At 51.9% G+C, this 25,109-nt stretch overlaps 2 protein-coding genes across 2 annotated transcripts in view; both read right to left on the bottom strand.

Annotated features, from left to right (window-relative positions):
- Nucleotides 1–2,666, bottom strand: part of LOC133358812 (zinc finger CCCH domain-containing protein 7A-like) — a 29,115-nt gene extending 26,449 nt beyond the window's left edge. Inside the window, 1 exon segment of the mRNA XM_061577260.1 lies at nt 2,568–2,666. Within this exon segment, the coding sequence (XP_061433244.1) occupies nt 2,568–2,666 (99 nt within the window).
- A 149-nt stretch (nt 2,667–2,815) lies between these two features.
- On the bottom strand, nt 2,816–16,160 carry LOC133358811 (uncharacterized). Its single transcript, XM_061577259.1, has 6 exons — nt 15,889–16,160; nt 11,785–12,048; nt 7,363–7,503; nt 4,512–5,093; nt 4,179–4,423; nt 2,816–2,857 (listed from the first exon to the last, which is right to left on the bottom strand). Exons 1-6 carry the CDS (start codon nt 16,094–16,096, stop codon nt 2,816–2,818), a joined length of 1,482 nt encoding a protein of 493 aa, XP_061433243.1. The 5' UTR covers nt 16,097–16,160.
- Between the last annotated feature and the right edge of the window lie 8,949 nt (nt 16,161–25,109).

Raw genomic sequence — 25,109 nt, 5'->3', positions numbered from 1 at the left:
ACCTTCTACGTGACTTTACCGAAAGAACCAAGAATATGAATCCCTACAGTCACGAAAGCTTGAAATAAAATTATAAAAATTTATTTTATTGTTTACCTTCTACGCGACTTTACCGAAAGAACCAAGAATATGAATCCCTGCAGTTATGAAAGCTTGAAATCAAAATTCAATGTTTTATTGTTTCCCTTCTACGTGACTTTACCGAAAGAACCAAGAATAATAAAACATTGGTTTGACAGTCAAGCAACGCAGGGAGAGAGGGTGGGAAACTCCCACGACGTTCCACCTCCGCCCCCCAACATCACTGGGGGGAAAAAGTTCCCCACTCGTTCTGGAATGACACGAGGCCTGCACGACGACCGGCTCCCGACTCCGTGTTACGTCACCGGCCCTGCCGCGGGCACAAGCGGCGTTCACGTCGCCTTGCCGGTCGGGACAAAACACGCGGAGTGGAAAACCCGTGGTAGATAGTGGGGGGGGGGGGGGGGGCGGTCTCTTAAGTCGCATCGCCGTGCGGGACTTCCTAGACGCTCGGGTGTGGACCAACCAACTTCAAGGACAGTGCATATCATTATCAGAGTTGTTTCTTTTTGTTTGCATTTTGACTGCTTGTTGTGGTTATTGCAAACATGATCCCTTGTATAAGGTGTCAGTTTTTGTACCAGTTGAAAGGGTAAAAACCTATTACTATACTAAGACTCGTCGTGTTTGTGAGTGGCGTGGTGTTCACCTTTGTTGACTCGTGTGTGCGTCTCAAGGTGTGGTGGGGCAGGAAATGCCTGCCCAGGAAGGCGACATTGTCGGGGGACTCCTGCTACCACAAGGCTGTGTGGGTGTCAATGTGGTCCTGTCTGGGGAACTATTGATAGTCGTTGTGTTTGCTTCCTTGCCCCAATTTTTTTTATAAATAGAACTTAATTTATTATTCATTTACAGTAGACCCCCCCTTAACGACCACTCCCATGTTTAATCGCTGAACTACGGGCCTCCACAGAGCCCAATGTGTAGTGTATAGTGTAGTGTATAGTAGTGTAGTAGTGTATAGTAGTGTAGTTGTAGTGTATAGTAGTGTAGTGTATCGTGTAGTGTATAGTAGTGTAGTGCATAGTAGTGTAGTGTATAGTGTAGTGTATAGTGGTGTATAGTAGTGTAGTGCATAGTAGTGTAGTGTATCGTGTAGTGTATAGTAGTGTAGTGCATAGTAGTGTAGTGCATAGTAGTGTAGTGTATAGTAGTGTATCGTGTAGTGTATAGTAGTGTAGTGCCTCCATAAAGCCCCTGTTCACGACGGGCTGTTGTTGTAGGTACAGTAAATATTAAGTAACTAAGCTTTTTTGCCCGTTCAGTTCATGATTATTAATGAGGGGGGGGGGAGTTGCCCCATGTGGAGTGACGTCACCCCTCATGGTTATTGTGGAGGGATGCAGCATGTGGAGTGACGTCACCCGCTCATGAATATTAATGAGGGGAGGGGTGGGGCATGTGGAGTGCGCGACCTTCTTGTGCGTTTGTGTAAATTTCCACGCGGGCATGAATATTAATGAGGGGGGGGGGTGTGAGCCTCATGTGGAGTGACGTCACACGTGAGGGGGGGTGGGCCTCATGTGAAGTGACGTCACATGTGGGGGGGGGGGTGGGCCTCATGTGAAGTGACGTCAACGCGGGGGGGGGGGTGAGCCTCATGTGGATGACGTCACGCAGGGGGGTGGGCCTCATGTGGAGTGACGTCACGCGCGGGACACACAACATTCTGGGCTCATTATAGTAGTATGCATTCATTAACCGTACACACACAGCGTGACGTGCGCGTTACGTTGGCGCAACGGCAAAGGGATGACATGGGCACGGCGTTGGGGAGGCCTTCATCCCAGCAGTGATTGACCATGGCTGATGATGATGATCATCATCATGATGAAGGCGGGACTGACCCGAGGAGAGCCAGCTCTCAGTAACTCCATACGTGGCCCATTCTGTTTATTCTCCGCCCGTCAGTTCAATGAGAGCGGACCGCCTTCGTTTGGCGTCATCTGGTCCAACACCATGTGAGACTCGGCTCTAAAAAAAGCTGTCTCGGGTGTGGACCAATCAACTTCAAGGACAGTGCACATTATCAGAGTTGTGTGTTTTGTTTGCATTATGACTGCAGGTATTGTGGTCTATGCAAACATGACTCCCTTGTAAAAAGGTGTCAGTTTTGTTGCCACGGCGGCTCGCGTGCGCCTGCCTGATGGTCTCGCGTTATCGAAACGTCAAAATGTTGTTAGTATCTTAATGTATGAATATCCATCGTTTAAGCATTATAACGTGCGTCTTTTGCGTGAAAAGCGGATAACTTTCAATGCCCTCGGAACGCATTTAGCCTTAGAGTGCATCTCCTTGCTCGCTTAACGAGCGAATCGCTTGAGGGACCGGTTTCTTGGAACCAATCACCGTCGTCAGAGGGCTTCTACTGCACACCCCAGTGACTCGCTTGCCATCTCCTCGACTTTGCACTCCGATTGCGTCGCGTTTTCGCGTTTTGTTTTCGCCGTTGTAAACTCGGCACATCCGTGCAAAAAGAGCTTCACGGCCATTCGGATTTCTCCTCCTGCAGTCCACACGATGCCGTGCGGGATCGGCGCTCGCGTTTGGCAGGGCCAAGCCAGCGTCACCCCGGCCGGGGTCATCGCGCAGATTTTGGGGAAATTTGCGAAATCGTCCTGTGGGTCTTAATCAGCGCCGGGTTGTTCAAACTACCCCCCTCCCCTCCCGCGGAATTAAATTATGGGTGCCCTGCACGGCGGCCAGAGAAGAGGTGACATGGCTGAACCGTAAATCATCGGCGGACGCGTCGTTGTTTTAAGTCGGGCTCGTCCGGCTGTAAACGCGCATCGCCAGAGAATGTGTACGGTCGGGTTTCGCCAAATAATAACGAGAAACTCAATTTTTTTTTTGCCAGGTAAGGCCTGGAGGAAAATCAAACTAAATAGCTCAGCGGGTAGGATGAACATCGCTTAGTTTTATCACCGTGTTGCGGTGTGTGAACATCTGCAATGAGGAGTCAAAGGTGGCCGTGCGTGATGCTGGCTACACAAATTTTCTTGTGCCATGTCGGCCTTTAATAAAGCCACTTTGTTTTATTATGTTTTGTTTTTATTGTTTTATTATTTTCCTTCTGCGTGACTTTACCGAAAGAACCAAGAGTGAAAGCCACTTTGTTGAGCCATCCTTTGGGGCCAGGTTGCTTCTGAAAAAAAAACGAAGAGCTCAGTGGGGCTTTATATATTCTTGGTTCTTTCGGTAAAGTCACGTAGAAGGGAAATAATAAAATAATAAAAATAAAAGATATAAAATGAAATTCTCACGACGTTTCGGCCACAACACAAGCAAGCCGTCCTCAGGTGGAAGAACAGAGCTGTCGGAAAGACAGCGTCCCAATGAGTGAGCTTTATCTGGTAAGTAAGATTATTCAGTTTTATTTGTATAGATTTTTTAGTGATTTTGCTCACCTTTCCTATACTTTTCACTCCTATCGTGTTGTTTGTTTGTCATTGCAACGTTCTGACCCCATGCCCCTAATGGACATCTGTGAAAAAGAGCTTCATATCCACGGGTTAGAAAGCAAAGGCACCCCCTGCACCTCCACACATTAGTTCCTACTAAAACTAAACTATTTTTTATTTTACCAGGTTAAGACCCCATTGATGTGCTGTTTCCCTCTTTTTCAGAAGCCACCTGGCCACAAACGCTAGCCCATCGAAGCGTCTTATCATCACGTGGAAATTTATGGCGTCCAAACACTCTAAATAAATGAATAATAACGATGCCCTTTGCTTATCCAGGAAACCCTCCAGCGAGTCTCGAGGCTGCTACTACGGGTGCGCCGTTAACTCCGACATACGTCACAGCGCACGTTTTAAAAAGATCCCGTGCCATCGTTCGGAGAAGAGGAGGCGATTGCGTGCCGGCGTCATGGTCCAGAACTTTGAAGGACAAACGACGACCACGAGTCGCTCAATCGGGCAAAGACGATCGCTCGCGGACGCCGAAACCCACCGCAATGGCCCCGCACGAACGCCACCGACACCGGACCGTATCGACAACCGGCGGTCGCCCCCACGCTCCCCCCGACCGTCACCTGAACATCTTTGTGCCGCCCACCCAGCCGGCCACGGGGCGCCCGAAGATGTTGATGAGGCCGTTGATGGAGAGGAGGGCGGCCCCGCCTCTTCGTCGCTCATGCCGATGGACTGGGCGTACGGCACCAGGAAGATGACCGGCACGAAGAAGCCCAGCACCATGAGCGTGGTGCCGAACACGAAGATGCTGTACAGCGGGTTGCCAAACAGGTCCAGGTTGGCCCGGGCGGCGGCGCGGGCCAGGCGCCGGCGGGCCGTCGACCGCTCGCGGCCGCCCGGCGATCCCTCCCCGCCGATCGGCGCGTCTGCGGAGAGCGCGGCCGTGCCCGTTCGCCGGGGCAAGCCGCGCCGCGTCGTCCGCCCCCTCCGCCGCACCGCAAAGTCAAGTCCGGCGGCGCGGGGCCGTGGGTTGCCGTGGGTGCCGCGGGGTCCCGTCGTCGTTTAGCTGCGGCACGACGAGCTCCTTGCCGCCGGTGCCCGACGTGGCGTCGGTTAAACCGCCGGCTCCGCCGCAGCCGCACGAGCCGCCGTTCAGGTTCGTGCCGGGGGCGGCCCGCCGGCCATCGGGCACGCCGCCGTTGCGCACCAGCGTCTCCGCCTCGTCTGGCGCGGAGGCCGGCTTCTCACCGCACCGCTCCGCCATGCAGCAGCACAAGCCCGTCTCTCTGCGGCCGCTCTTCCGACGAGCGTCCTCGGAGGGTGTCGCGGCGCCGGCGATGGCGCCGGCGGCGACGACGGCGGCCACGGGCCGCATGAGCGCGGCGCACACGCAGCAGTTGAGGATCAGCGAGCCCATGATGAGGAAGGCGCCGCGCCAGCCGTACCTCGACAGCAGCGCCTGCGCCACGAGCGGCAGCAGGCAAATGCCGACCGCCGTGCCCGACGACGCCACGCCGTTCGCCAGCGAGCGCCGGCGGAGGAAGTAGTGGCCCAGGATGGTGAGCGCCGGCTGGAAGCACAGGCAAATGCCCAGGCCTGTGCGGTAAGCAGACGGATTTTTATCGGCGGCGGTCAAACAGCAGCATCGAGGAGGCGTCCAGCGGCGGCAGACCCCGCGCGGCACCGACTGAGATCTAAATGCGCCCCCCCAAATACAAAACTTATTGCCGCGTAAATTTTGTTGTTGTCTGCTAATATGAATCGTTTTGCAATGAGTGGTATTTAGAGGGAGTGGCGGTGGCTCATCTATCAAGTGTGTCGGCAGTGCTACTGCACCAGGCCCCACGGCCAGAGTTGAGGGCCGAGCCGCTAGGCTATTAAGAGGGCGGAGATAGTGGACGGGGTGGTGGCGGAGGGGGATGGCTACATTTCCTTCATCGCATCACCTCTGATTAGCACGATTGGTGACGTACAGCGCTAAAGAAGTTCAACGTCCATACGTACGTAACACTTACATGGGACTATCGTTTTTAATGGGAAAAAAGGGATAATACACTGTAACATGATAACAAATGTGATGTTAATAGTTTCTAAAAGTCTCCACTTATTCGTCATCGTTGTCAACGCGTGCCTGGAATCTTCTCCAGGTGGTCTCCAGAGCCCAGAGTCAGCACATTTCTCGTGGCATTGTTGAAAATTCTCCGAAGTGTTAAAAACATTTTCTCGAGGCACCCTGTACAACGGCCGACGCCAAGCTAAGTGCCAGCCCCCCAGATGCTGCGGTAATCGTTAGAGATGTTCCGGCGGGGAGGGAGCGCCTCCACGCCCAGCTGACGCCAGCGTCCCACAGCAGCCCCCCCCCCCCCCTCCGGCTGTAATAGCTCTGGAAACACGACGCCCCGTTGTGTCAGGAGCGAGGCCCGTGCGACGTTTTGACTTCTGAGCGCCGTTCGCGTTACAGTCGCTCGCAGCTGGGCAAAGTGCGGAGCGCACGTCACAATGAGAGGCGCTTCCTCCTCTCGCCCGTACCCAATAAAACTATCAAGTGAACTATTACATTTTTTTACTTCGGCAGGTAAAGGCCCCCGCACTCAACGGAAGACGGCGGCCTTATACTCCGGAAGGCGCCATGTCGATTCGAAATGTGGAGGGAAATTCCGGGGGACCGGAGAAAGATCCTCGCAACCACGGGGTAGAGAGAGACACACACTCCAAATATACAGCAGCAGGCGTCAGGGTCGAGTTGAAACCCACGACCTCCTGTATACCAGGCGAGGTAGTTAACATCTCACCACGGAGAGAGACACAAACTACAAATATACAGCAGCAAGCGTCAGGGTCCAGTTGAAACCCACGACCTGAAAAACCAGGCGAAGTAGTTAACATCTCGCCACGATGGCGCCGCAACTAGGCCCATCAATCATCCCACGCGGGTCAGTAAATCGAACACCAGTTTTAGAAACGTGCGTTCAAGAGTATTTGGCGACTGCTCTAAATGTACATGCAATAAGCCACTTCCTTGAGCTTTCATTTCTGACGGCCAGGTCGCTGGTGAAAAGGAGCGACACAGTTCAGCGGGGGGGGCCTTACCGAGTGAAATGCAAACAGTTACAATAGTTAAATCGTTGGGCCGCGATCGCGATTTGAACTTGGCGACCCCGCTAATTGAGAATCGCGCGTTTTTGACGGCAGTGCCGGAGAGAGAGAGAGAAAGCGCGGGCTGGCCCAGCTGTTGGGCAACGCTGGCCCGCACCGAGGTTGTGCAACCGCCACGTCGCTGCGCCAGCAGACCCTGGCGCGTTTTGCGAGGGGGTCGCAAGTCCAAGTCCCTCGTGCCCATAAACTACGCGGCGATAACCGGTTGTCGTGCTCTTGCACGTGGCGTTGTGACGAGCGACTCGCGGATCTACATCCGAGTGCGAGGGGTCACGCGACGGCTTCAGGCGAGGCCGATTGAGCGCGCGGTCGAGCGTGTGGTGGTGAGCGCATGGGGGTAAGCGCGTGGGGGTGAGGGCGTGGGTGAACGCGCGGGTGAGCGTGTGGTGGTGAGCGTGTGGGTGGTGAGCGTGTGGGTGAGGGCGTGGGCGAGTGAGCGTGTGGGTGAGGGAGTGGGTGAGCACGTGGTGGCGAGCGCGGGCGAGTGTGCGGGTGAGCGTGCGGCGGAACGGGTGAGCGGGCTGGTGAGTGTACGGGCGAGTGTGCGGGTGAGCGTGTGGGCGAGCGAGGGTGTGGGCGAGCGAGCGTGTGGGCGAGTGAGCGTGTGGGCGAGTGAGCATGTGGGCGAGGAGCGGGTGAGCACGTGGTGGCGAGCGCGGGCGAGTGTGCGGGCGAGTGTGCGGGCGAGTGTGCGGGCGCGCGAGCTGACCGCTGACGATGGCGGCAGCGTAGAGGTATCCGATGGAGCCGCTGAGCGACGCGAGGATGAGGCCCACGCTCGTGAGCAGGCCGCCCAGCATCACCGTCGAGCGGCAGCCGATCCGTCCGGCCAGCGCGCTCGAGATGGGGCCTGCGTGCGGCACGAGCCACGGAGCCCTCTCGCTCGTCAGCCTCCACTCCCCGCACCTCCGATTAGCGCGGTCGGGGACGGAGGGCGCGAAACAAGTTCGACGTACGTACTCGTACGATTCCAGAAAGAAACGCCTCGTTCGAGATGCAAACATCGCCGGCACCTCCTCGCTTTGAGATACCTCCTCCTGGCCAGACGACGTGGAAGATGTGGAAGTACCCCAGGCTTTACCCCGCCGAACGGGACCTGTCGGTCGACCGGTTCCACCCATTCACAGTGCCGGGAGGACAGAGGCTACTGCCGAGGGTATTTTAGAAACTAACATCTTTGGTATTAATTCTAGATTTGAAGCTTTCGTGACTGCACGGATTCATACTCTTAGGTTTTTTCGGTAAAGTCACGTAGGTAAAAAATAACAAAAATATATAAAAATGTGACGGTTCCACCTGAAGACGGAAGCTTGTGTTGCTTCCGAAACGTCGTGATTTTTATTTTACTTTTATTAATTGTAATTTATTTTTTTATTTTTTACCTACGTGACTTTACCGAAAAAAAATAAGAGTATCGTTGGTATTCTTGGTTCTTTCGGTAAAGTCACGTAGAAGGGAAATAATAAAATAATAATAAAACAATCTTTCATTATTTTATCATTTCCCTTCTACGTGACTTTACCGAAAGAACCAAGAATATGAATCCCTGCAGTCACAAAAGCTTTAAATCGAAATTTAACATCATTGGGTCAACCGCCGTAACGGCCGATAGTTAGAACCGAAACGGCGTCAAGTCGAGCTCAAGTCGAAGTGCGCAATGACACCACCACGGCGCCGTAAAAAAGTCCGATAAAGCATTGCAGCAGGGGCCTCTGTTTAAACTGGCGATAATAAATTGCATAATATTTTGCCCATCAGCTCACTCGGCAATATTTGAGTTAGCAGGCCACCCGCCCACCCACCCACCCCCAGACCGGTTTGACTTTCCTGCTAAGCAAACGGCAGTGTCGTGTTGCCTGGTGTCATAGGCAAGAGTCCCTCCACACAAAGACAAAGATCCCCCGTATAGCCTTAACAGACTGTTGGGGCAAGTGCTGTTAGCGAGCGCCTATGAAGGCTGGAACGGCACACGAGGGTGGATAGTCAACACCGCGGCCCGGCCGCCTTTGACTCCTCAGTGGTGATGTTTATAACCCACACTAGGTACTCATTGAGGCTGAGTCGCCCTAGGGGAGGCCCAGGACCAGATTGAGATAATCGCTACCACTGGTGTTGGTCGTGAGTGGGAATCGAACTCGGGTCGCCGGGTTTGTAGCGCAGTGCGCTGACCGCTGGACTATTGGTCCGCCACCCTCCGCACACATACTGTGGGACCCAGAATTCAGTGCAGTACAGCAACACGGCGCGAGAATGAATCCTTCCCCGTTGTGGTGAATCTCACAGGCTGGGGTCAATTCTCGCCGCTTGAAAATTGAATGTGGGCCCGTTCTTTACGTGGTGTATTCCGCAAATATGGTCGACTGAGGGCGGGCACAAGCCGGCGTGAGTAGGTTAAACGTTAAAGGGCACCACGGGGCGACCAGCCCCTCCCCACCCAGCCCCACCCCTCCCACCCCCCCACCCAGCCCCTCCCCACCCAGCCCCTCCCCACCCAGCCCCTCCCCACCCATTTTTGTATGCACGACGGACGGACGGACACAATATTCTCTTGTGGGCTGATGTAACCAGAGCTCAGTGGTGTCTCAGCTGGTAAAAAAAAATGGTTTAGTTGAGTGTGTTGCGTCCGTGCAAATTTGCCAACCCCGAAATTGACACCGCAACTGCCTCAATTGGGATAACACACGGCACCAATAATCGTCCCCCCCTACTACCGACTCCGTCACCCCCCTCTCCCCCATCCCGTCATCCCCACAACGTATGTTGTAGTCCATCAGACCATTGCCTCTCTGGATACGTTCGAGATTTGAAGCTTTCGTGACTGCAAGGATTCATACTTATACTAAAAAATAAAAATAATTTATTTTTTATTTTTTAGCTACGTGACTTTACCGAAAAAGCCTAAGAGTATGAATCTCTGGATACGATCGATTAGGAGAAAAAAAGTATTTCCAAAAGCCTCCGTGGCTGCCAGCCGCCGCGAAACAAGATGTGGCAACGTGATAAAAATACACTTCCCCCATTCAGCTTTTTTGACGCCTCTGAAGTTCCAACTTTGTGTTGCCGTGGTGAGTCGAGATGTTAACTACAGCGCCTGGTATGCGGGAGGTAAATGGGTTCATGTCTGGAATTCTAACCTTTGTGTTGCCATGGTTATCGTTGTCGATTGGTCACCGGCCGTGCAGAAAGAACCGCTATTGCTCCCTGGGCATAACAGTGGCTAGGAGATGTTAACTACCTCGCCTGGTATGCAGGAGGTCGTGGGTTCAATCCCGACTCTGATCCCTGTATATTTGGGCCTGGAATTTTCTCCGGGTCCTCCAGTTTTTCCCCTCCACATTTGGAATCGATAATGCGTTCAGAGCATTTGGCTGCTAGAAATTTGCGCACGCTGATAAGCCAATTCATTGGGCCATCATTTGCGATGGGCAGGTCGCTTCTGACAAAGAGCCGTATCGGCTCAGTGGGCCTTACCTGGTAAAATAAAATAATTTTAAAGTTACAAAATATGATAATTGTTTTTTTACCCTTCCATCTGGCAACAAAACTGACACCTTTTTTACAAGTAGTCATGTTTGCATAGACCACAATACCTGCAGTCATAATGCAAACAAAAAACATAACTCTGATAATGTATGCACTGTCCTTGACGTTGATTGGTCCACACCCGTGACAGCTTTCCTTAGAGCCTAGTCTCACATGGGTTGGACCAGATGACGCCAAAAGGCCAATCAACTTCAAGGACAGTGCACATTATCAGAGTTATGTTTTTTGTTTGCATTATGACTGCAGGTATTGTGGTCTATGCAAACATGACTCCTTGTAAACATAAAAAAGTGTCAGTTTTGTTGCCAGATAGAAGGGTAAAAAAACCAATTATCATATTTTTTACTGGCAAATGAGGTTCCAATGGTGTTACAAAATTAGTTTCAAATAAGAATTGGCTACGGTGAATTCTTCGAGTCGCGTTTGACCTTTCCCTTTATTGCACGCCGCCTAGGAGGGGCAAAGTTTTCGTTGCTCACCGCGTGTCGTCACACGCATTTCACAATGCGAGGCAGAGGGAGCCGACTCGATAACGGCGGTTATTCACTTCAGACGCCACTCGCTTCGCAAAAGCAAAGTCCGCCTGACAAAGCTACGGCTAAGTCACGTAGAAGGAAAATAATAAAATAATAAAATAAAACATAATAAAATAATTATTTTATGAAAAGAATTATTTTCTTCTTGGTTCTTTCGGCAAAGTCACGTAGAAGGAAAATAATAAAATAATAAAAATAAAACATCATTAAATAATTCTCACGACGTTTCGGCCACAACAGACGTGAAGACTTCTGTTGGCACGGAATAAAGCTGCTCAGTAGTTCCCGGAGAAGCTCGAAACCAACAAACTATTTTTATTTTGCCAGGTAAGGCCCACTGAGCTATATAGCTTCTTTATCAGATCTGGCCACGAATGAGAGCTCAACGAAGTGGCTTATCACGTGGAAATGTATAGCAGCCAAATACTCCAAACGCACGTTGATTCTAAATATCGAGGGAAAAACCGGAGCACACAGGAGGTAACCCCACGCGACCACGGGGAGAGAGACACGCAAACTCCAAATATACAGCAGCAGGCGTCAGGATCGGGTTGGAACCCACGACCTCCTGCGTACCGGGCAAGGGAGTTAACATCTCATAGCCACCGTGATGATGATGATGATGAGAGACACGCAGATTCCAAATACACAGCAGCAGGCGTCAGGGTCGGGATGGAACCCACGACCTCCTGCGTACCGGGCAAGGGAGTTAACATCTCATAGCCACCGTGATGATGATGATGATGAGAGACACGCAGATTCCAAATACACAGCAGCAGGCGTCAGGGTCGGGATGGAACCCACGACCTCCTGCGTACCAGGCGAGGGAGTTAACATCTCATAGCCACCGTGATGATGATGATGATGAGAGACACGCAGATTCCAAATACACAGCAGCAGGCGTCAGGGTCGGGATGGAACCCACGACCTCCTGCGTACCAGGCGAGGGAGTTAACATCAGCGCCCGAATGCACGCGCCGGTTGGAGCCGCGGCAAATCCGGCATCCCCGCGCGGGACGCACGGGGCAGCCGCACCGCGCGGCGTCGCTCACCGGCGGCGTGCAACGTGGCCGTCATGCACGAGGGCACCCAGGCCGTGGCGCCCGACGAGGCGTCGAACTCGTCCTGCAGAACGGCGAAGAACACGCCGAGCGACTGGGGCACGGGCAGTGAGAGGCTCATGGTGAGGAAAACGGCGCCCAGGACCACCCAGCCCCAGCCGCCGTCGGGAGGCTCCGGGCGGCCCGCCGGCCCTCCGGCCGCCCCCATGGCGTCCCGGCGAGGAGCGAGCGGTGGCCCCGACGGGCTTGGCCTGCCTGCGTTCCGCACGGGTCACGGACGCGTCCGGGTGGGGTCATCGGTTAAACGTTGTAATTTACTTTAAAAATCATTTTAAAAAAATCTAAAATTCTCAGCCTTGCCTTTAATTGTGCTGTCTATCGTGGACTTCGGACATTGAACTACCGTAGCAAACAAATCTGATTGTCGTTGCTCCCACAGGGGGAGGGTGGGGGGGGGAGAGAAAGGGGTAAAATATCGGGTGATCCGGACATCGCACCTCCACAATTAGCACAGTTGGCTACGTACGGTGCGAAAGAAGTTTAACATACATACAGCCCATAGGACTCACACTGCTCATACACTAACACTGCCCATACACTAACACTACCCATAGTCTGTAGTTTTGGGTGTTAAAACCCTTGGATGAATTTGTCCGCAGTTAAAAAAAAATGGGGTAAATTCTCTACGAGCAACCCAACTTCATGCGAACATTTCATTCATATTGCGTCCCTGTCAAGAGCGTGATCGTGAACCCACGTTACCAGGCAGACGACACACAACGCAGCCACACGCTGTTGAAACCCTTTTCAGTACAAAGAAACGATCATGGCGACGTGGTCGACAAGTTGATCCTGCGTGCAAACAAAATACAATCTCCACTCTGCGATCCTCGCGGCAGCGGGCCAATCATTCGTTTTGGTGTCACTTCCAAAACACGACGACATAAGGACCGCGTGGGCTTCTCTGCGTAAGTGGCCCTATTAGGAGCGGAGGCGCAGAACCACGCCACGCACACGCGCCAGCTTGTTCCCGGACGATAATATTCGGTTACGTAACGCAAGTCCCGATGCTCAGCGATGGCGTTGGACTCATTGGGGGCCCCTAGCGGCTATTGCTGTTGAGGGGCACCCCCCCCCCCAACTTTGAATGTAAAAATAAAAAAGCGACGAACTACCGGGCACATTCTTGATCCGCCGCGGTGTTTGTTGTTAATGGGCGCCATCGGTCGGGTCAAAATGTTTGGGGGTGTTTATTTTTCTTGTTACTCTACGGAGACTGAAAAGCGCTCAAAGCGGCGTGGAGAGATGCACGCTTGAAAATACACCCAGAGGCGCTTGCAGAGCGAAGAGGAACGCAAAGGATTGGAGCACGTACGTATTAATGTGTCAGTTTAACACAGGCATGTCCAAAGTGCGGCCCGCGGGCCAATCACGGCCCGCGGTCAGATTTCGTACGGCCCGCAGCTTCTGTCTTATAACGTGTTAGTTATGGCTCGCCAGCTCTGTCAGAATAAATACATCGTAAAAGTCATGGAAATTTAAGGTATTCTATACAGTTTGTTCAATATTATCTGACTGAATGAAAGGCAGAATTGCGTTCTTAGAGTTGTTCACGTCTGCCTGAGTGGCTGATATTTGGTTACATTGTCATTTGAAAAATGAAGGTAATTGTGACAATGAAAATTGTTTTATAACAGTGTGTGTTTCCACGTAACTTTTGTGGTTAAAACAATGTCAAAAGGAACTATTGGCCCCCGGGCATCTTCACTTTATCAAATCGACCGTGTGGAACGTACGTCCCAAAAAATCGTGACACTTGACCTCCCACCCACCCCCAACATGCAAAATACAGAGTGCTTCAAAAAAACGTTAACACTTTATGCAACAATAACCACGAGAAATGTTGTGCCTCCGGGCTCTGGAGACCACCTGGAGAAGATTTGGGGCACGCGTTGACAATGATGGTGAACAAGTGGACACCCTTTCACTTTTTGAAGCCATTAACATCACATTTGTTATCATGTTACAGTGTAGCAGTATCCGTTATTTTTCCATTCAAAACGATAGTCCCATATAAGTGTTAAAAACATTTTGAAACACCCTGTATAGAGAGAGTGGAGAGTAAAATGCAGTTCACGGAATGCTGTGGGTTTACTCTCCAGCACGCTGGTGCGTGCCATTCGCGTCACGAATTGGCACGTTTGTGTTTACGTGACAAGCCCTGTGGTCGGGTGGTGGCGGGTTTAACGACACAACATTTCGATTCACGCCATCTGACCCACCAAAAAAAAACCCTCTAATTACACGATGTAAGACAATTTTTGTTCCTGGGTAGTGTTATTTCGTAATTGCTTATGCCTCAAAAGTATAAAAACGGCGATTATTCCCCACAAACTTTGCTTTTGTGACCAGGACAGTGATATTTTTAAATGTACCTATTTTCAATGAGAAAACGGGCGAATTTGTGTCTTTTCGTTCACAAAGTCAGAATAAAAAAACATGAATAAAAATTTACAAATATTTATACTAAAGTAATAAAAAAATTACTACAAAAGATTTTGAAGCGAGTAGTTTTTCTAGATTTTCGAGATTTACGATTATACTGTAAATCACTTTCACGAATCAGCCCCCAAAAGTAGTCTCCCATCATATTCTCGTTATGCCGTCCTTGGTAGCGGCGTTCAAAGTCCAGTATATCCTGGTGGAAGCGCTCGCCTTGCTCCTCCGAGTACGCTCCCATGTTCTCCTTGAATTTATCAAGATGAGCATCAAGGATATGGACTTTAAGGGACATCCTACAGCCCATTGTGCCGTAGTTCTTCACCAGAGTCTCAACCAGCTCCACATAGTTTTCGACCTTGTGATTGCCCAGGAAGCCACGAACCACTGCGACAAAGCTGCTCCAAGCCGCTTTCTCCTTACTAGTGAGCTTATTGGGGAATTCATTGGGCCCAATTTGATGTGCAGGCCCAATTTGATGTGCAGTGGTGGCATCAGCACCTTCCGGGGTCCACCAGTGGCTCCCACTTGACGTTGTTCCTCCCCACAGAGAACTCGGTCCGCTGCAGCCAGTCCCGCCTGTGGTAATGCGCCTTGGTGTCCCTGCTGCGCCAAATGCAAAGATAGCAGGGAAACTTGGTAAAACCGCCTTGGAGACCCATCAGGAATGACACGATTTTGAAGTCTCCGATGACCTCCCAACCATACTCATCATACTCGTCATACTTCAAGGCGTCCAGCAAGGTCTTGATGCTGTTGTAATCCTCTTTGAGGTGCACCGAGTGAGCCAGGGGAAGAGACGGGTATTTGTTACCATTATGGAGCAGCACGGCTTTGAGGCTCCTGGATGAGATGTCAATGAAGAGGAGTCACTAATTCTGGTTACAGGCGATTCCGATAGCCTCGAACAGAAGCAGAGCCCATCTTGACGGGTGAAGAAGCTGCAAAAAGGTTGGTGACGCTTCCTCTGATCTGCGACTTGCACACTTTCATCCAACAAGTTCCACTGCTTGAGCCGAGACGTCAAAAGCCGGGCATTGGGACTTGGTGAGACCAAGATCTCTGATCAAGTCGTTGAGGTCTTTTTGGTTGGGGTAGCATGGGTTTCTCTCCTCAGCTCCACCTCTGAAATTGTCATCTGGATCTACAATGTCTTCCTCGTTCTCTGACTTGCTGCTCTCTTCTAAAGACGGCTGCTCTCTCTCCGGAGGAGTGGGTACGGGGAGCTCATGGCAGTGTGGCACCGGGGCGATGGATGAAGGTCTGGATACATGATAGCAGGTGCATTGTTGCCAGTCCGACGTTTGGAAGGGTCCACCATGCAGAAGCAGCAGTTGCTCGAGTGGTCAGTGGGTTCCCGCCAAATTCTTGGGATAGCGAACTTCATGGCTCTCTTTTCCCCTCTGTACCATCCTACAAAAATACATTTATTTCACCCATGACTAATGTTTAAGAGTTTCTTGCAACATTTTTCATTTATATATTTTTTCAATAACATTGAAAATTGTAAAACATTTTAAAATTAAAAACTTTTACAATTCAATTTTTTTACAAATTGTACAACCTAAAATTCTGAGCAACAATTGTTCATCTTACCTTCCAGAGTATTTTTGCATTGCTCGCAGGTGAAATGAGGTGCCCAGAGTTTGTCTTGATCCCCGACAGGCATGCCGAAATATGCCTTGTAGGCCTCACACATCTTAGCAGATGCTTCCACAGAGTACTTTTTCGCTCTTGTCTTGATTAATTGGCCGCAGACATAGCAAAATGCGTCTGCTGGATGCTTGCAGCCTCTTGATGCCATCTCAGAAAAATGCAGATATGTATCCACTTAGGCAGCTGGAACTAAACTGAACTGGTGGGCTTAAGGCCCCTGTATTTATACGACTATTTATATTACTGGAAAGTTCTAGAATGTTATAGAAGTTACTCCAAGTATACCCGGCACTGAATCTATCTGGAATGTTCTGGAAAATAGGTAAATTTCAAAATATCACTGTCCTGGTCATAAAAGCAAAGTTAGTGGGGAATAATAGCCATTTTTATGTACTTTTGAGGTAAAAGCAGGGCCTTGCACATCCAACAGCGGACTGTGCAAGGCAAGGTCTTGTACAGTCCACTGCTGGATAAAGCCCCCACGGCCTTAAAGGGCGAAAAATATACACAATAGGCGACGTTTCGGGCAACGGAGGAGCTTCTTCAGAGGACAACGTATCTGGCGAGGGGGTTATTTTTTTTTATTAACAAAAAAAGATGCATGCACCATTGCACCAACTCGGCATCGTCACATCATTCAAACATCACGGTGGTGCTGGGGGGTAGGGGATGGCAAAGCAGTGAATGCTGAAGAACCCACAGGGGGGGGGGGGGGGGGGGGCAGATGATTGACCGGCGGTGGCCGGGGTGGCTGAATGGAGAAGGGGGTGTGGTGGTGGTGGTGAGATGTTATCGTGCGGGTGCGCTAACCGTTGCGCCACCGCTCCTCCTCACGTCGCCACTGAACAATGGTTCCCGGGCGTCGCGAGACAGAGAGAGAGAACGCGGGCAGCAGCAGCAGGGGCAGCAGCTGCAGCAGCAGCAGGGGCAGCAGCTGCAGCAGCAGCAGGGGCAGCAGCTGCAGCAGCAGCAAGGGGCAGCGGCAGCAGCAGCAACAGCGGCCGACGGTCGTGGTGGTGGGTGGTGGTGAGTGGGGGGGTGATGGTGGGTGGGAGGGGGTGATGGTGGTGATGGGTGGGGGGGGTGATGGTGGTGATGGGTGGGGGGGGTAGTGGTGGGGGCACTGCAGCCCCCCCCCCGGGACATCTGCTCTGCACCAGGGAACAGAGATCGCAACTCCCCCTCCGTGAGGCCCTCAACGGGGCAGTCAACGGGGCAGTCAAGGGGGCAGTCAACGAGGCAGTCAAGGGGGCAGTCAAGGGGGCAGTCAACGGGGCAGTCAAGGGGGCAGTGAAGGGGGCAGTCAACAGGGCAGTCAAGGGGGCAGTCAACGGGGCAGTGAAGGGGGCAGTCAACGGGGCAGTCAACGGGGCAGTCAACAGGGTAGTCAAGGGGGCAGTCAACGGGGCAGTGAAGGAGGCAGTCAACGGGGCAGTCAAGGGGGCAGTGAAGGGGGCAGTCAAGGGGGCAGTGAAGGGGGCAGTCAAGGGGGCAGTCAAGGGGGCAGTCAAGGGGGCAGTGAAGGGGGCAGTCAACGGGGCAGTCAAGGGGGCAGTCAACGGGGCAGTCAACGGGGCAGTCAACGGGGCAGTCAAGGGGGCAGTCAACGGGGCAGTGAAGGGGGCAGTCAACGGGGCAGTCAAGGGGGCAGTGAAGGGGGCAGGCGAGCGCTGTTCGCGAGCAGCGATCTACGAAGGCCGAGAGGGCCGCCTTTGTCTCTCCCCCGCCACCCCCACGTGCTGCTGATGTTTACACGCCGCACCGGGGACTCGCGTTTTGGTTTTTAAGGCTGAGTCGACCTAGGCGGAGGCACGAGAACCGGCAATTTAATCAAGAGCGGGAATCGAACCGGGGGGCATCGCCGCCACAACCACCACCACCACCACAACAACCACCACAACCATCACCACCTGGCTACAGACAAAGACAAAGCTCCCCGCATATACCCGGGTAGCCTGCGCGGGCAAGGGCGCCGTTATCGGCGGGGCCCTCCCCGAGCGGCTCCCCCACCACCACAACAACCACAACAACCAGCACAACAATCACCACCACTACAACAACCACCACCACCCCGAGTGGCTCCCCCACCACCACAACAACCACAACAACCAGCACAACAATCACCACAACAACAACCACCACCAGCACAACAACCACCACCACTACCCCGAGCGGCTCCCTCACCACCACCACCACAACAACCACCACCACCACCACCCCGAGCGGCTCCCCCACAACAACCAGCACAACAACCAGCACAACCACCACAACAACCACCACCAGCACAACAACAACCACCACCACCCCGAGCGGCTCCCTCACCACCACAACAACCACCACTACTACCCCGAGCGGCTCCCCCACCACAACCACCACAACAACAACCACAACCACCACAACAACCACCACCCTGAGCGGCTCCCCCACCACAACCACCAGCACAACAACCACCACAACAACAACCACCACCACCACCCCGAGCGGTTCCCTTGACAACCGCTCGCGGGGAGCGATCGATGATGGGAGGCCCAAGGGGGGTGGTGGTCAAACGCCACGGCCCCGGCCGCCTTTGTCTCTCCCCCACACACCCCCCCACCAAGTGGTGATGGTTTACAACACGTGGGGGTGGGGGGGGGGTAACTCGTTTGTATTTAAGGCTGAGTCGACCTAGGGGGGGTAGCCCAATGGAACCGGTCGCCAGTTCGAGCGTGGGAATCGAACCCCGGGGATTTGTAGGCCACAGCTTCTCGACCACAACAACAACAATAACCACAACAACAACAACCACAACAACAACAACCACCACCACCTGAACCATTACAAAGACAAAGCTCCCACCTCGTGTAACCTCCCGTGCCGTGCGGGGCAAGTGCCGAGAGAGGCCGCGATAGACACAAACGGGGCGGCCACAGTGAGGTTCGTTACCCATCGTAGTCACCCCTAGTCCCCTGCCTGACGTCAAGATCATGATCCTAATCATGATCCTAATCATGATCTTGATCCTCATCACGATCCACACCGCACCGGTTTAAGGCCGAGTCGACCTAGGAGGGAGTCGGCCCAGGACCGGTTCGGAAAAATCGTCGGCCGTGGATTGCGTGGAATCGGAAGGGGGCACAACTCTCCACCACCACCACCACAACCAGATTAGTTGTTGTGGGTGGTGGGGGGTGATATCGATCGATACCGGGCAACTCGCCGAACAGGGGAAGCTGAAACACAAACCCGAGCGCCGCCGCTGCGCAACAACGAACAGCAGCAACAACAACAACAATAACACGTTGACTGACAAACACACAAACACAGAGAGAGACAGGCAGAGAGACAGTCAGAGAGGGGCTTGGGGAGTTCTCTCACCTCCTGTGAGAAGGAGCCACCACCACCACTACACCACCACCAGCCGTGGCCTTCACCTCCCCCGTCACCGCAGAGCCCCGCTTGAACTTGCGACGAAGTCGACTGGCCGGGGCCGGCCCCGCTATAAATACACACGGGGTCCCCCCCACCAACCCCACCACCACCCCCCACCGCCCCCCCCACCACCGCCACCCCCCACCGCCCCCACCACCACCGCCCCCACCACCACCGCCCCCACCACCACCACTCCTGTTCCTTGACGCAAGCTGCCGCTGGGGGCTCGCCAACTGTGTGCGTTCGGAGTGCCCCCGTTGCCAAATCGTCGGATGACACACAAGCACCACCCACCAACAACCCACCCAACCACTACCCCACACACTCAACCACCCCACACACACGCACCATCCACCAAACCACTACCCACACACTCAACCACCCCACCCACTCAACCACCCACCCACTCAACCACCCACCCACTCAACCACCACCCACCCACTCAACCACCCCACCACTACCCACCCACCAACCACCCACCACCCAACCAATTACCTACCACCAACCACCACCCACCCATCCAACCACCCACCCAACCACCCACCCAACCACCCACCAACCAACCACCCACCCACCCACCACCCACCAACCCACCACCTCCTTTCGTTGTATGGCTTCTAAAGCTAGGCTGGGGTGGTGTGTGGGCTGTCGTGCCACGGGCCTGGGCAAGGTGCCTGTTTGCGGAGCGGTGCCTTTTTGTTGTTGTTGTTGTTTCTGTTACGCACCTGGCTGCCGAGTCGAGCTCGGGGAGGTCCGTGGGGGTGGGGGACCTGAGCCCGGGGCACCGTCGCCACTGATGTTCGCCGTGAAACGAGAATTTAACTCGGGGGGGGGGGGGAGACGCACGGGTTTCGGATTATGATTTGGCTGCGGGAAAAAAATGTTCACGTGATAAGCCGCTTTGTTGTTAAGCAAGGCCGTAATTATCATATATATTGGGGAGAGGGGGGGGACATCCCCCCACACCCCCCCCCCCCAATATTCAAATATGCTCAAAATACCCCCCCCCCCCACATATATATTGCTATTAAAAAAATTATATGCTATGTAAATAAATACAATAATTTGCTAAACCTTGGCCACAATATCTGGACTTGTCTTCATATAAATCAATGCGTAGATTTCTGTTCATATGATTGTGGTTATGGTTGTACTTTATTAATCCCTAATCTCTGCCATTACATACAATGAAACAAGAAATGGTAAAAAAAGAAAAAACAGAGCAATGTAATACAATACACTATTAGACATTATTGTAAAAAATAAAATAAAAAGTCCACCCCATGGGTTAGTGAATTTTTTAATATTTTAGGCAGGAAATGAGTGTTCAAATTTAGATATTTTTCTGCGTTGGGACCCCCAGACATCCTGGAAGATTTGGTCCCCCCCAATTTTGACTCCATGGCTACGGCCTTGTTGTGAAGCATCATCACGGTCGTTTCGCCCGCGGTAATGACCGGGGCGGCCCGCTGGATTCAAACCGTGAACCTTTGCAACAAGTCACGGTGGCGAGGAGATGTTAACTACCTCGTCTGGTATGCAGGGGGCTCGTTGGTTGGTTCGATCCTGACCCTGACGTCTGCTGCTGTATATTTGGATTTTGCGTGTGTCTCTTTCCCTGTGGACGTGTGAATTTTTCATAATCAACATTACGTATTTCGAGTGTTTGGCTGCTTTCAATGTCCACATGATGATAAGCCACTTCGTTGAGCTCCGCTCGTTGTTGTGAGCGTCGCTCCTCCGCCCTCCGTTGTTGTTGGAGGGCGACTGCCTCCTACTGCCCAGGAGCGTCCTTCACGAGCCTCCTCCACTGAGGCCGATCTTGACACCGCTGGTACCAGTCATCGGCAAGTCCACTCAGCTCCACGTCCTCCTGTACCGCATCACTCCATATCTTCTCTCGCCCGTGCTGCGCCCGTTTAGCCCCCTCGATCCGGCCGAACAAAAGCTGTTTAGGCATGCGATGGCTGGGCATGCGGGCTACATGACCGGCACACACACACGCACCCACAGCTGGATTATCGTTTTCACACTTGGCCTTACAGTAGAATCCAGGAGGCCTCCACTGGCTCAAACATATTCGATCTCCCGATGTGGCACCTCTGTGTCCACGCAGCGCTTATGAGAACTCAACAGTTGGACCGTGTAGGCAGCTCGCCTGTGGTGGGGTAAAGCGGCGTGGGTAACATCCTTCACCTCCTCCAATGTACCGAACCAGCGTGTAGATGAGAAGGGCAAACCTACTCTCGAGAGGGGGCCCAATTTAGAGCCCTCCTCTTAGAGAGGGCCCTTCTGCCAGCGGTAGCGTGAGCAAGCAATTGCAGGGTTGCGCCTCTGCCCTTTGGCATAGTTGTATGCACTTGGCCACCAAGGCATATTTGAACAGGAACACTTTACGCGTGTTTTTTGAGACAGGTGATACGTCATGGTACGTGCACTTTCACGAGTGGAACAGTTCTTGTTATTTCATGGTTTTTTGTTAAATTCCTGGCTTATCACATTCGGCTGAAGAGCTAGCTAGCCTCTCGATGAGCACGGTTGGCTCCGTACGTTGCGAAATAAGTTCAACATACATATATCACATACAGCCCATAGACTAACACTACCCATAGAAGAACACTACGCATACACTAACACTACCCATAGACCAGGGGCGGGGAACCTTTTTTCTGCCAAGGGACATTTGGATATTTATAACATCAATCGCCGGCCATACAAAATTATTAACTTAAAAATTAGCCCGTTATATTTGGTCAAACATTTAATCAACTCACTCCTAATGTGATGGCTGGAAATGCTTCTCTTTGGTGAGGCGTGTGATGTTAGCTGGTATTGATGATGTTGCTACTCGCAACTGATTTTCCAGGTTTGCTCCTAGATTTATTGAATTTCAAGTCTTATCTGCGGTTGCCTTGGCAGGGCCAGACCAAGTGATTTCGCGGGCCTTATACGGCCCACGGGCCGGACGTTCCCCGCCCCTGCCATAGACGAAACTATCCATAGACGAAACTACCCATACACTAACACTACCGTTAGACTAACGCTGCCTAGAGACTCAACAATGCACCACCGATTAGCACGGTTGCCTAAGTATGGTGCGAAAGAAGTTCAGCATACAATTGATCATAGATTATATTATCTGGCTGCTTCCAACATTATCCGGTGGTCCCAGTGCCCGATTCGGTGAAACCGCTCCAAGAGCTGTGATCGAGATCGGCGTGTGTGACAAAGTGTAAAATATATACGATACACTATACTCAACATACAACTTAAACAATTAAAATCATGCACTACTGTTTATACATCACCCCCATGCTGCAGAGTCTTCGAGGATGGAGTGGCAAATACGGCACAGTAAATACGGTAACTTTTTAAAGTTGGATATACATTTGTTGTCTATTTGTATCTTTATTTATGCCACTTTCATGTTGTAAACACATTTAAAACACCAGAAAAACATGTGTAGTGTAGCAGCGCCGACTGGCGGCCAGAAGTAGCAATTGCGGGTGCACTCACCCAAGGGGAGACAGGATACACGGCAGTGTCCACAAAGGGGCAAGAACTGGAGCAAGAGTCATGGAAGGGAGGGTCACGGAAGTAATCCATCTTGAAGAAGCCCCCAGAACCAGCAAGAAGGCTCGAGAAGGGGGGCGTGGCCAGGGCAGGGCATAAAAGGGGGCGAGAGAGGGAGCTTTGGGCTGTCCGTGGGAGTCGGGGTCGTCTCGTCGTTTCTGCCGTCTTCATCGCCGCCGCCGTCGTCGCTGCCGTCTTTGTCATCGCTCGACGAGGCCGCTGCTAGGTAGTCAGCCAGCTATCTAGTCAGTTGGTGCCATCGTTGCTAGCGGTCAGTGTTGTGTTATGTGCTAGCGAGGGTAAGTGCAAGTTTAGATAATAAATAAGGTGCCTCTATAGTGTATTGTCTCCGGAGTCCTACATTACACGTGTACACAACACCCAAAAACATGTCATTCAAGAATGAGCAAAAATAAGCTATTTTAAAAATAATGATTCATTTAGTGATTGTCCGGCGTTTTTTTAAATCCGAAGCCGCCGGATAATCGATAATCCACGGTACATAGAGGTGCATATGTGTCCCGATTATTTTTGACATCCACTTATTGGCTCGGTTCCTTGACAAGCACGAACATGACCCTTCGGGAGGCAGGATGTGGCGTGGGAGGTTGGGGGGGGGGGTTCCCTGTTTTTAAATGTACCCAGGTAACTGGCCACAAAAAGTTTTTCCTAAAAATATTTTTAGTTATTCAGTGTAAATGTGTCGATTCAGTTAGGGCTCTCATCCAGCAGTGGATTGACAAAAGAGCTTTATATTCGAGTACAGTTTATATTCAGTCGTTTGCAGATGTAGATGGTTTGGTTGAGGGACCTCGTGGGTCTCCATGTCTGATGTGGAGAATGTTTCGACTGGTACGCCATGCATGTATTTTGAACTCCTTTCGCACCGTATGTAGCCGACCGTGCTAATCAGCTAAACTGTAAATTATTATGTTTTTACTTTAACAGGTAAGCTCTACTGAGCTGCATAGCTCTTTTTCAGAACCGGCCACAAATGATAGCTCCACGAAGTGGCTTATCACGTGGAAATGTGTAGCAGCCAAATAGTCACATTAATTTTAAGTGTGGAGGGAAAAACCGGAGGACCCTGAGAAAAATCCACGTGACCACGGGGAGAGACACATGCAAACTCCAAATATCCAATCGTCAGGGTCAGGATCTAACCCACAACCCCCTGTATAGCAGGCGAGGGTAGTTAGCATCAAGCCACCGTGGTGCCCTGTTCATCGGCATACAGGGAGGTCAAAGGACCTCCCTCTATGCCTTTGACCTCCATGTGAGGTCAAAGGCAGGGCCATCCATAGGAAGGGTGGGGGCACCGGGGCAAATCACACTGTGAGCTCCCTCCCCCACGACGCCTGCACACTAAACCGGAAGTATTACATCTGAGACCGTGACGCAGAAGCGCAATTAGGGAGAGTGGGGGGGCAGTCGCCCCGATTCCCTGTGTACCCTGGGTACGGCTCCGGCTACTACAGAAAAAGGCAACTTCATTTTTATTTAACAGTCGTCTGAAACCATTGGAACCTCATTTGCCAGTAAAAAAATTGGAAAATTGGTTTTTTACCCTTCTATCTGGCAACAAAAAAAGGTGTCAGTTTTGTTTCCAGATAGAAGGGTAAAAAAACAATTATCAGTCGTCTGAAAGTTAAGCTGCAGCCCTGCAATTTATTGCACGCGTCACTCCATTGGTCCAGACAGCCCCTCTGTAATGTATTTTGGTCTACTCTTCCACCGCCAACCAGACATCTGAAAAAACTATCCCAGTGTTTCAACTGCCGTGAAAACAACGGTCGATATGGGGACGTTTTAATTTTCGCAGACCTCCTGTATGGATAATTCTGCCTAAAATGTATCTGCCACTTGAGTATGAGGGCACCCAGATTGTGAGCGAAGTCGGAGGATGTTGCGCCTTCTCGCGAGTGATCGATATTCTCCACGGATCATTGCCATGTGTAACAGCTGTGTGTAGTCCATATTATTGGGCTCTTTCGGTAAAGTCACTGAGATAGGTTCGAAGAAAATAACAAAAATAACAAAAAACTACGACGTTTCGATCGCAACACAAGCAATCGTTATTTTCTTTGAACCTATCTACGTGACTTTACCGAAAGACCCAAGAATATGAATTCCTGCAGTCACGAAAGCTTCAAGTCAAGATTTAGCTGTGTGTAGGT

The sequence above is a fragment of the Lethenteron reissneri genome, chromosome 63, assembly GCF_015708825.2.
Source record: "Lethenteron reissneri isolate LAM-NWPU_2019-01 chromosome 63, ASM1570882v1, whole genome shotgun sequence".
Classification (NCBI taxonomy): Eukaryota; Metazoa; Chordata; class Hyperoartia; order Petromyzontiformes; family Petromyzontidae; genus Lethenteron; species Lethenteron reissneri.
This window is presented reverse-complemented; position numbering and strand designations above follow the sequence as displayed.

What these genes read in the sequence shown, in the direction of transcription:
- LOC133358811 (XM_061577259.1), bottom strand. Translation starts at nt 16,096, where the DNA reads ATGGCATCAAGAGGCTGCAAGCATCCAGCAGACGCATTTTGCTATGTC. An exon ending in CGCTGCCGCCATCGTCAGCG is followed by an intron (nt 5,094 to 7,362) that starts GTCAGCTCGCGC and finishes CTTACCGCACAG; the next exon opens with GCCTGGGCATTTGCCTGTGC. An exon ending in GCAACCCACGGCCCCGCGCC is followed by an intron (nt 4,424 to 4,511) that starts GCCGGACTTGAC and finishes CGCTCTCCGCAG; the next exon opens with ACGCGCCGATCGGCGGGGAG.